This window comes from Ranitomeya imitator, chromosome 6, assembly GCF_032444005.1.
Source record: "Ranitomeya imitator isolate aRanImi1 chromosome 6, aRanImi1.pri, whole genome shotgun sequence".
Classification (NCBI taxonomy): Eukaryota; Metazoa; Chordata; class Amphibia; order Anura; family Dendrobatidae; genus Ranitomeya; species Ranitomeya imitator.
The window spans coordinates 109889220-109901326 of NC_091287.1; the positions used below are offsets into that span (position 1 = coordinate 109889220).

General features: G+C 41.2%; 1 protein-coding gene across 6 annotated transcripts in view; it reads left to right on the forward strand.

Annotated features, from left to right (window-relative positions):
* The window catches only part of RARB (retinoic acid receptor beta), a 985731-nt gene that overhangs the window by 824457 nt on the left and 149167 nt on the right, over positions 1-12107 (forward strand). For all 6 annotated transcript variants that reach the window (XM_069730000.1, XM_069729996.1, XM_069729999.1 and 3 more), the window contains one exon: positions 4865-5006. In XM_069730000.1, coding sequence (XP_069586101.1) covers positions 4865-5006 — 142 coding nt within the window. The remainder of the gene's footprint in view (positions 1-4864; positions 5007-12107) is intronic.

Below are 12107 nucleotides of genomic sequence, written 5' to 3' on the forward strand. Positions count from 1 at the left end.
CTGGACCTATGCAGTCATGCAAGAGCACGGCGATGGGCTCAATCAAAGCAAAGAGTGACTGACACTTCAAGAGGTCCAAGGTTGAGTTGTGCCCTGTGACAGAGAGACTAAAGAGTGACTGACACTTCAAGAGGTCCAAGGTTGAGTTGTGCCCTGTGACGGAGAGTAAGAGATTTGGAGTTTGGAATCCCTCAGAGGCGGCACTCAGGGAGAGAGAGAAAGGGGCTGGTGAGCTTAAGAGAGGTTGTTGTCCATGGGAGCTAATGCGTATTGCGATTGCAGGTTCATAGTAGCCCATATTATATGAATGTACTGCAGATAGGTCACCCCGCAGCTTGGTCTAAGGTCAAAAACTCATACTGCAGCTGAGGAGGTGCTGGGCTTGGCAGAAGTAAGGGGCTACAATATATCACAAACCCGAGAAGTCACCCTCTGCAAGCATCATGGTGCAAGTGGCATCAGGTGGTCATAGACCAAAGTGTAAATAAGAGACCTACTGTTCAAGTTGATTTGTTTGCTGAGGAATTAATAGAAGTTGATGTTAAACTTCTACACTTTAGAAGATGGCAACATTGATTACATATTTACGACTTGACCTCAAGATGATTAGAAACTGCATTGGTATTATATTGTAATGCATTGGCAGCATTTATTATGTATGTACACAGTTGTGGGAGGTCAGGAAGAAATTTCTGAGAAAGAAGAAGCCTATAGGTCACCATATTATTGCAGGCACCATGGATTCCTTGTTCAAGCTGTTGATGCAACTTGAATAAGATTTAGTGGGTCATGATGTGGTAGGAGGTAGATTCGTTTTTTTACCATTGTAGCAGAGTTAGCTTCTGCTAGTGCTGCCTGCCACCTTTTGTGGAACCTGACCTTCAGTGGTGGAGTCATACGCTCCCTGACATAGTGTAACATTTAGTACTGGGTCAACGTCAAGTTCTGCAAGTTCTCTGCATCTGTTCCAGGACAAGAATCCCACCATGTTTGTTGTTGCTCATTGTTATGCTATGCTGTGAATCTTTACAACACAATGAAATGGGATGTGGGCGGAATGGTATCTACGTGATTCTGTGGAAGGCAGGTTTATGGGAGTCGGAGAAGCTGTGATAGTTTCATCAATAGCGGACTTTTGCAGGCTCAGTTCAAGCTCTGTGAATGTGAGGCCAAGCTGAGCTGTGTAAAGTTGTTAAGTACGTAAGCCGATAAGGACGCCAGTCTTCTACTGTACTTGTTAAGGTTTACAGAACAAATGAGTGACCTTATTGATCCGATCACAGGATAAGATATAAGTGGAATATGGATTGTGAACGAAGCAGAACTGAAAGCCCCATACAGCTCTGTCTTTAGAGAATAGTCAATAGTAGGTCAATGTACCGTAATTAACTCGTGCTCTAACCTTTGCTCTTCAGCATTATCCAGTGGTTAACTATTAGTGCCAAATGAAAAAAATGCATCTAATAAGTATATTGTTATTAGTTTTATGGTACAGCATATCCATTTTACATGAGTGTTCTTTTGGTTTAGTTTCACCAATAAGTTAACCTGACCAAGCGACCATTATGGGAGTTGGAACAGAGCAATCATGTACTTCCTATGAGCAGTACGTAATTATACTGCATACTAAGGGAGAGTCACTGCAGAACACTAAATATACTGTACATAACGATACCTATGGCCCTGATCATATTGCTTCAAGAGAGATTGTCCGTTCAAAGTTATTAGATGGAATGGATGCAGTCCTATTCTTTTTGTCAAAATGAAAGAAAACATGGTAGAACCAATAGACTTCAATTATAATTTTTATAGTTTTTTTAGGTTGATGTAGACAGAAATCCATTGAGTTCAACCTATAGCCTAACATGATGATCCAGAGGAAGGCAAAAACCCCATGAGCAAATTAAGCAACCCCAAGTTTAATAACCTGTCTTGGTATTGCAGTTCACCCATTCCCATAATAATATTGGTCGCTCTTCTCACCACCAACTGAAGTTCAGCAGTGTCCTCCTTATTAGGGATTATCGAATAGCTTCAGCTCCCTCCTTATCCGAATAGCGATAGTGTTTCCCGAATAGCTGCATCGGGAACCCGGATACCTGGAGCGCTCCTGATAATCAGCTGTTTGTCGCCGCTGTTGCATGTGTCACAGCTGTTTCAGTCACTTGCATGGAGAGCCTGTGTGTTGTGACTGTGACCAGCCGCGACACATGCAGCACTGGTGCCGATCAGCTGATTGTCGAGAGCGCTCCAGGTATCCGGGTTCCCGATGCAGCGATTCGGTAAGCACTATAGCTATTCAGAGAAGCACTTATCCAATGCTGTTCGATCATCCCTACTCCTTATACATCGGAGACCAAAAGTGCACACAGTATTATAAGTCAATAGAGTCAATACAGTCTTGCTTATGATGCCAGTGGTATCTATCATATCAGGATGGATTCAGCAGAGCATTGTGATTTCCATTATTTTATTTATTTTACTCACTTACATAGCGCCATTAATTCCACAGCGCTTTACAGACATTATCATCACTGTCTCTGATGGGGCTCACAATCTAAATTCCCTATCAGTATGTCTTTGGAGTGCGGGAGGAAACCAAAGAACCCGGAGGAAACCCACGCAAGCACGATGAGAACATACAAACTCCTTGTAGATGTTGTCCTTGGTGGCATTTAAACCACTGAGCCACCGTGCTGCCATCGTGCTTACATTATAAATGGGAGCTATAGCACTAATGTGAATTTTAAAGTACTGTAGCATTATGGTAATGGTACTATTATGGACGGTCAGATTATCTTTAAAGATTTTGACCCCCCCACACTCATTAATTGGAGAGGTGGTGAGCAACCTGACAGAGCTTGATTCAGCCCTTACTGCCCTTAATTTAACAGCAGTTTATACTTTTATGATCATCTTTATGCTCATTTACATTTCCATGTTGATAAAAATGAGCCTTAATTACTGCCTGCTGCTCCAGAGCTGTGCCCTGACCTTGTGCCTATCACCATTATGGCATGTATCCCCTGCAGCCAATCGCTGAGTTCAGTGGTCATGACAATGTGGATGGATGGCACAAGATTCCTAAGCCCATTGATTGGCTGCAGTGGTTATTTGCTATAGTCATTATGTCCCTGCACTAGCCATGCCAACAAAGACCAGTGGTAGAGATACAATTCAGGAGTGTCAGGGGATAATTAAGGCTCATTTTGTTATTTTTATATAGAGAAAGCTTGTGGAGTGAAAAGGTTATCATCCTGCCCTTTGGCATATTCAGCCCTGGGACTAGCATGTACATCCAGAATAGGGGTGTAGAACTCCCCACCCTGTCTGGTGTCTGGGCGGCTTTCTCTGCTCACATCAATGAGAGTGCTCGGCTGTATTCAGACCAGGTCCGGACTGGGGATGAAATTCAGTCCTGGCATTTGAAATCACACAGGCCCATGGTGTCCCCGTCCCCAATAACTAGATGGGATATATTACTAATATTGCCCTGGATGGAGGAAAGGAAGAATTACTACAAGACCAATATTTCTAATTATACCCACGGCATGCTGAGGTAAGTGACGGAGTGACCGGCTTTGTGCTCCGTCACAACTGTTAACAGTATGGGTGTCTTGAGAACATTGATTCTGTTAACAAAGTAGCACACAAGGCAGCCCACAACCAGACAGGCCCTTCTGGCATTTGCCAGGAATGCCAAATGGCCAGTCCGGCCCTGATTCAGACCTCCAGTACAAGTGAGTGGAGAGAGCCAAGCATTCATGGACACCTTTTAGTCACAGTTGTTGTGTCACCAGAATCTGGAGACCCCATTCTGGAGATAGCTGTTATGTGTATGATGAATATACCCTTTTAAAGGAGACTTGTCACCAAGTCATAAGTGGGCAGTTGTTATTTGTGCTTGTGTAGTTTGTGTTCCAGAGTGGCTATCCCCATTGGCGCTAGATTGGTAAGTTTTATGGTCACCTTAGTGCGCACACATGTACATGAAAATGTTGATGCTGAGGGGTATGAAGGAAATACGTGGTTCTGTAGCAAAACTAGAAGTGTGCTTATACATCATTACTGCCGTTGTCATCAGTATCAAAGAGATATCAAAACATTTTTTATTCATCCGAACTTGGTATTTGAAGTGGAATATTCTTAAAGTTAATTAAGTATTTAGCCTTGTTATAACATATCACAGGTAACAGGAAAACTTAATATAGGCTTCTAAATATAGTCCTAGTATATAACTAGTTAAACTCTTGATGAACCTTTGTCTGGTTGTCGAGAGCTATCATTTAGTCTCCTACAGACAGCCAGTACTCCAGTATCAGTTTCGTAACTCCACATCATAAGCTGTTCCATATACTTTGACACAGAAGAAGTGTCCTACTCCAAACAGCATGGAAAATGATACACAGCCTTTAATTTTTCATATGATACCGAAGAGTCACATGATCCAACTTTTTCCATGTAATGGCATTTAATTACCTTAATAGGACAATCTGTGATGTGACCAACGAAGCATTTATCGAATTTTAACGAAATTTAACGAATTTATTTATTTGGGCAGCACGGTGGCGCAGTGGATAGCACAGCAGCCTTGCAGCGCTGGAGTCCTGGGTTCTAATCCCACTCAGGACAACATCTGCAAAGAGTTTGTATGTTCTCTCCGTGTTTGCGTGGGTTTCCTCCGGGCACTCCGGTTTCCTCCCACATTCCAAAGACATACTGATAGGGAATTTTAGATTGTGAGCCCCATCGGGGACAGTGATAATAATGTGTGCAAACTGTAAAGCGCTGCGGAATATGTTAGCGCTATATAAAAATAAAGATTATTATTATTATTTATCCTTGTCTGCCTTTCTCACTACAGGGCTTCTTCAGGCGGAGCATCCAGAAGAATATGGTTTACACATGTCACAGGGAAAAGAACTGTGTTATCAATAAAGTGACACGGAATCGCTGCCAGTACTGCAGACTACAGAGGTGCTTTGAAGTGGGAATGTCCAAAGAATGTAAGTTAAGTGGAGATAATATCTGCTATTATTGTTAAGGAATGAAAAAACAACATTCATAGACATATAGTCATGGTTCCAATCCGGTCCCATCGTAAGTTGCCAGCATAACTCACTGACTTCCAAACACAACATCATTTGCCTGAAAGTATATGTACAGTTATATGAAAAAGTTTGGGCACCCCTATTAATCTTAAGCTTAATGTTTTATAAAAATAGTTTTTTTTGCAACAGCTATTTCAGTTTCATATATCTAATAACTGTTGGACACAGTAACGTTTCTGCCTTGAAATGAGGTTTATTGTACTAACAGAAAATGTGCAATCTGCATTCAAACAAAATTTGACAGGTGCATAAGTATGGGCACCCCACCAGAAAAGTGACATTAATATTTAGTAGATCCTCCTTTTGCAAAAATAACAGCCTCTAGTCGCTTCCTGTAGCTTTTAATGAGTTCCTGGATCCTGGATGAAGGTATTTTTGACCATTCCGCTTTACAAAACAATTCCAGTTCAGTTAAGTTTGATGGTGGCCGAGCATGGACAGCCCTCTTCAAATGATCCCACAGATGTTCAATGATATTCAGGTCTGGGGACTGGGATGGCCATTCCAGAACAGTGTAATTGTTCCTCTGCATGAATGCCTGAGTAGATTTGGAGCGGTGTTTTGGATCATTGCTTTGCTGAAAGATCCATTCCCTGCGTAACTTTAACTTTGTCACTGATTCATGAACATTTCTGTCAAGAATCTGCTCATACTGAGAGGAATCCATGCGTCCCTCAACTTTAACAAGATTCCCGGTGCCGGCATTGGCCACACAGCCCCAAAGCATGATGGAACCTCCACCAAATTTTACTGTGGGTAGCAAGTGTTTTTCTTGGAATGCTGTATTTTTTGCCTGCCATGCATAACGCCTTTTTGTATGACCAAACAACTCAATCTTGGTTTCATCAGTCCAGAGGACCTTCTTAAAAAAGAAATTGGCTTCTCCAAATGTGCTTTTGCATACCTCAGCCGACTCTGTTTGTGGCGTGCTTGCAGAAACGGCTTCTTTCGCATCACTCTCCCATACAGCTTCTCCTTGTGCAAAGTGCGTTGTATAGTTGACCAATGCACAGTGACACCACCTGCAGCAAGTTGATGCTGCAGCTCTCTGGAGGTGGTCTGAGGATTGTCCTTGACTGATCTCACCATTCTTCTTCTCTGCCTTTCTGATGTTTTTCTTGGCCTGCCACTTCTGGCCTTAACAAGAACTGTACCTGTGTTCTTCCATTTCCTTACTATGTTCCTCACAGTGGAAATTGACAGGTTAAATCTCTGAGACAGCTTTTTGTATCCTTCCCCTGAACAACTATGTTGAACAATCTTTGTTTTCAGATCATTAGACAGTTGTTTTGAGGAACCCATGATGTCACTCTTCAGAGGAGATTCAAACAGGAGAACAACTTGCAAGTGGCCACTTTAAGTAGCTTTTCTCATGGTTGCATACACCTGGCTATGAAGTTCAAAGCTCAATGAGGTTAGAAAGCCAAAAAAAAGTGCTTTAGTAAGTCAGTAAAAAGTAGGTAGGAGTATTTAAAACAAGAAAATGATAAGGGTGCCCATACTTATGCACCTGTCAAATTTAGTTTGAATGCAGATTGCACATTTTCTGTTAGTACAATAAACCTCATTTCAAGGCAGAAACATTACTGTGTCCAACAGTTATTAGATATATGAAACTGAAATAGCTGTTGCAAAAAAACAATTTTTATAAAACATTAAGCTTAAGATTAATAGGGGTGCCCAAACTTTTTCATATAACTGTATATACACTGTATATATACCTACATATATATATGTTTAGAGATGATTGCCTGTGTACATCAAGTGATGCCTGTATATTATAATGCACCTCTGTAAAAGGTCACAGGAACACGCACATTTTTATGGCTGCATAATTCGATACAAGACTTGTAATGCTCCCAGGTCACACAAGTACAGAAGCAATTTTGGGGAACAAAACTTAAAAAAAATAAAAAAGAACACATGTATATATATATATATATATATATATATATATATATATAGCCTCAATCACCATTAGCATACCACTGACAAGTTAATATAAAAGAGTCAAGGGTAGTGTCACTTGATTGTTCTTTCTCCATCTGAGAACAGCAATCCAATTATTCTGATCAGATTCTGATCAGAGTGACATCAGTTTTTCTCGGATGTAGAGAGAGAAAAAAAGTTTTTCCACCTCCTCCATTCAGTCAGTCCATGAAAATCGGACTGAGTCATCCAAGTACGGTTTGATGTTTTCCACAATCCCATAGGCTTGCATTGCGGATTTTGATTCAATACTTGGATCGAAATTGGACATGCCTCTGGACCATTCTTTTCTGCTGAAAAATGCGGACATGTGTACAGCCCCATAGAATATCATGACTCCATGAAAATTACAGATGGCAAGCGTCTGAGATGTATGGCCATGTGCACGAGCCCTAAACAAAAGAAAAGGAGCCAAGACAAAAGTTTCTGTCTCTGTTCTCCTGTCTATCAGACTGTAAATTGACATAGAGGGGGACTTTTCTTTAGGGGTGGGCAATAGTGAGAGTAATGCATGCTGGGAAGTGTTGAAAAGGGAGTTCTAGCTCCTATAGTGCTGACATAATACTGACAAAATTGAATCACCACCGAGATTGGATGGCAAGCTCCAGAAGATGCGGATCTGGGCTCTTCCTGAATTTTGTAAGCCTGGTATATGCTACAACAGCCGTTTTATCTGGTTGTGCAGATGAGGACATTAAGACCATGCTTTTCTTCAGGTGTATCAGTAGGGACAGGTACGTTTGTTAGCGTTTTGTATAACAGGCTTTTTGTAGACACTGCCCTTTAAGGATTTGTGGCTTTTCCCCAATGTAATGAATGGGAGACACCCTCCTCGGCTAGACTATACTTATTTACATTTTCCTTCTAAGAGATTAAAATGTGAAATTGCAATGTCTGCATGGTAATGGATCATTTGTGAGGAGGACCTTGTGGTGATGGAGCACTCCTGATTACATATTCCTTACAGGCCTGGCTATTTCACTTCTGATAATGTATATCTACACCAGCAGCGCAATCACAGAATTCTAATTATTTTGTCAGCTAAAGAAGGACAAAGTCGGGAACTGAAGAAAAAAGGCGATTTTCTGTTCAAAGGATTACGGTGAATAACAAATCCCCCTGGTAACTCATTCAATTAACATGTTGCGCCATTTTACTTAAACAACTGCTGTGCTTAATTCATTTTAATGTGTTTTAGCCCTCAGTCACTTTGAGCTCTCTAAAGACAGAGGTGGGAAGAGACTTGTTGGATGGGGTTGCGGATGTGAATTTCATCTACAAAGCAGTGATTAAAAGTTTGTTCTTTTAGTCTTAAAAATAACCCTTTGATTTCTTTCTCGGGGGCTAATTGAAGTTTGTGTGTCAACATCGAAATACGCCATACAGACCCTCCGCCGTGACCTAATTTATTGTATTGAACCTCTAAGCTTTCCTCACTCCGATTGTGTCATAGTCTATGAGTCCGTCAGGGGTTACATCTAATCTTATATTTTGGGGGTTCAGACAGACTATCTGGAAGCTCAGTGTGAACCAGCCCTTACTAAGGAAATGCAGTCACATCCGGTACTGGTGCGTGAAGTGACCCAAAGGAACGAAGGAATACACCTTTTATCGTACATGTCAGTTGGGTCTGAACTAAGTGATCAAATAGCCTGGAGAGTCTCTTCATGCGCCGAAAAATGTTACCGTGTAATCAAGTAAATGAAATAAATGTTTTCCTCTTACACATTGGCGGCCCGGGTTGACCGTTTTCTTCTTGTACCTATTCGGAGCCTGCTGTTCTCGCATATCTGCAAGTGAAAACTCAGGGAAGTCTGCCACACGTCACATGTGCTTAAAAGTGATATGCCTTATACTATACAATTACCAGTATAGAAGGTGAGCACTTTATCGAGTGCTACCTGTTCTCATCCAGCATATATTCTTGAACAAGACATACTGTCCAAGGCCTCATTCAGACTGCCCTTATTTTACCCGTACGTTAAAACACGCAGTCGCTCACCAGTGTTTCGGATCACATTTTCATCACTATTTAGTCAATTGTCAGTTTTTACCATTAGTGTTTTTCACTGATCTGATAAAAAATATCTTCCAAGCTTCTATTAATTACAATGCCGATAACAGACGGCGCTCGGATCACAGTGCGCACTGTCAGTTATTTCCATCCAATTGATCGTTTAGCCCATTTGTTGGGTGATCAGTGATCTGTGATTGGGAAATGAGGGATCCTAGGAGCGCTCATTCATGATAAACGTTGAGTGTAAATGCCCCCTTCAGATCGCCATACACATTAGAATAATGTTCGATAGCGATAGGCTCGACCAACAGTCTAATGTGTATGGGGGTCTCCTGATTCTCCCCCGACAGATGATGTTGGTGGGAATAAGAAGCCTGCATGTACAGTGGGGCAAAAAAGTATTTAGTCAGTCAGCAATAGTGCAAGTTCCACCACTTAAAAAGATGAGAGGCGTCTGTAATTTACATCATAGGTAGACCTCAACTATGGGGAACAAACTGAGAAAAAAAAATCCAGAAAATCACATTGTCTGTTTTTTTACCATTTTTTTTGCATTTTATGGTGGAAAATAAGTATTTGGTCAGAAACAAACAATCAAGATTTCTGGCTCTCACAGACCTGTAACTTCTTCTTTAAGAGTCTCCTCTTTCCTCCACTCATTACCTGTAGTAATGGCACCTGTTTAAACTTGTTATCAGTATAAAAAGACACCTGTGCACACCCTCAAACAGTCTGACTCCAAACTCCACTATGGTGAAGACCAAAGAGCTGTCAAAGGACACCAGAAACAAAATTGTAGGCCTGCACCAGGCTGGGAAGACTGAATCTGCAATAGCCAACCAGCTTGGAGTGAAGAAATCAACAGTGGGAGCAATAATTAGAAAATGGAAGACATACAAGACCACTGATAATCTCCCTCGATCTGGGACTCCACGCAAAATCCCACCCCGTGGGGTCAGAATGATCACAAGAACGGTGAGCAAAAATCCCAGAACCACGCGGGGGGACCTAGTGAATGAACTGCAGAGAGCTGGGACCAATGTAACAAGGCTTACCATAAGTAACACACTACGCCACCATGGACTCAGATCCTGCAGTGCCAGACGTGTCCCACTGCTTAAGCCAGTACATGTCCGGGCCCGTCTGAAGCTTGCTAGAGAGCATTTGGATGATCCAGAGGAGTTTTGGGAGAATGTCCTATGGTCTGATGAAACCAAACTGGAACTGTTTGGTAGAAACACAACTTGTCGTGTTTGGAGGAAAAAGAATACTGAGTTGCATCCATCAAACACCATACCTACTGTAAAGCATGGTGGTGGAAACATCATGCTTTGGGGCTCTTTCTCTGCAAAGGGGCCAGGACGACTGATCCGGGTACATGAAAGAATGAATGGGGCCATGTATCGTGAGATTTTGAGTGCAAACCTCCTTCCATCAGCAAGGGCATTGAATATGAAACGTGGCTGGGTCTTTCAACATGACAATGATCCAAAGCACACCGCCAGGGCAACGAAGGAGTGGCTTCGTAAGAAGCATTTCAAGGTCCTGGAGTGGCCTAGCCAGTCTCCAGATCTCAACCCTATAGAAAACCTTTGGAGGGAGTTGAAAGTCCGTGTTGCCAAGCGAAAAGCCAAAAACATCACTGCTCTAGAGGAGATTTGCATGGAGGAATGGGCCAACATACCAACAACAGTGTGTGGCAACCTTGTGAAGACTTACAGAAAACGTTTGACCTCTGTCATTGCCAACAAAGGATATATTACAAAGTATTGAGATGAAATTTTGTTTCTGACCAAATACTTATTTTCCACCATAATATGCAAATAAAATGTTAAAAAAACAGACAATGTGATTATCTGGATTTTTTTTTCTCAGTTTGTCTCCCATAGTTGAGGTCTACCTATGATGTAAATTACAGACGCCTCTCATCTTTTTAAGTGGTGGAACTTGCACTATTGCTGACTGACTAAATACTTTTTTGCCCCACTGTATAATTTCAGAATGGCGATCCTTTTGTTCTCGGCGAGTGTGTATAGTGGCTCTCTTGAAGAGAATAAAGGGGTGCTTGGCAAAATGAGCGTTTCTGTGTATAGAGGAGTCGGGAGAGATAGGTGTCAGCCCAACAATGGCTGTCGTTTGTTTGCCTGGCAGCCATGCTGGTATTTCTTACCAAAGGTATATAAAAGCCTCAATCAATCCCCTTGCCGTCATATAGTGGAGAAGGGGTGGCTTCTATTACAGAACCACTTTGTGAATATATTTATTGGTTATTAAAGCCATTGTTTAAAAATATTCTATCTTATATAAAAGATACCGTTGTTTTTTTGGTGCATTCTAAGATAGTTCACATGGCAGCCTGATTTTAAAGTAGTGTCTATTACTGTAGAGAGTTTACATACATGCACACCTACGACAGGAGCATCCAGGTCCGCCTTTATTCTTGAAAGAAAACAAGCATTATATTAATTTAATGTATGAATCCCTTCACTTCATTTTAACTCATAATGCCTTACATTTGGAAACAAATTATATTTACTTTCAAGAGTACTCCTGTCGTATGTATGTACGTATGTATGCAAACTTGTTCTTAGTGATATATGAAGACACTTACAGATTTACTTTGACAAGCCCCTTTATACAGTATATACATCAGTTATTTTGGTTATTTATGATATTATTAGATTTTGGACATGTTCTGAAAAGAGTCTTTATTCTTTTGTTACCTATTTAAATGAGGCTAACACTATGAATATGAGATTTAGCAGCAAATTTAGTGGCACCTGCTTGAACTTCTTGGATGTTCCTTTGGCGGTAGAACAAAAGAGATAACCACTACTAGTAGTGGAAAATTTACCGCCACAAATTCCATGCTGGAATCACATCCTCCACATGTAAACGCATCAGTCCTTTGTAGTCAATATTAAAGAGAAAAAAAATAGATAAGTAATAAGCAGGTAGCAACACACATGGGAGAAAAGAACATGAACTCC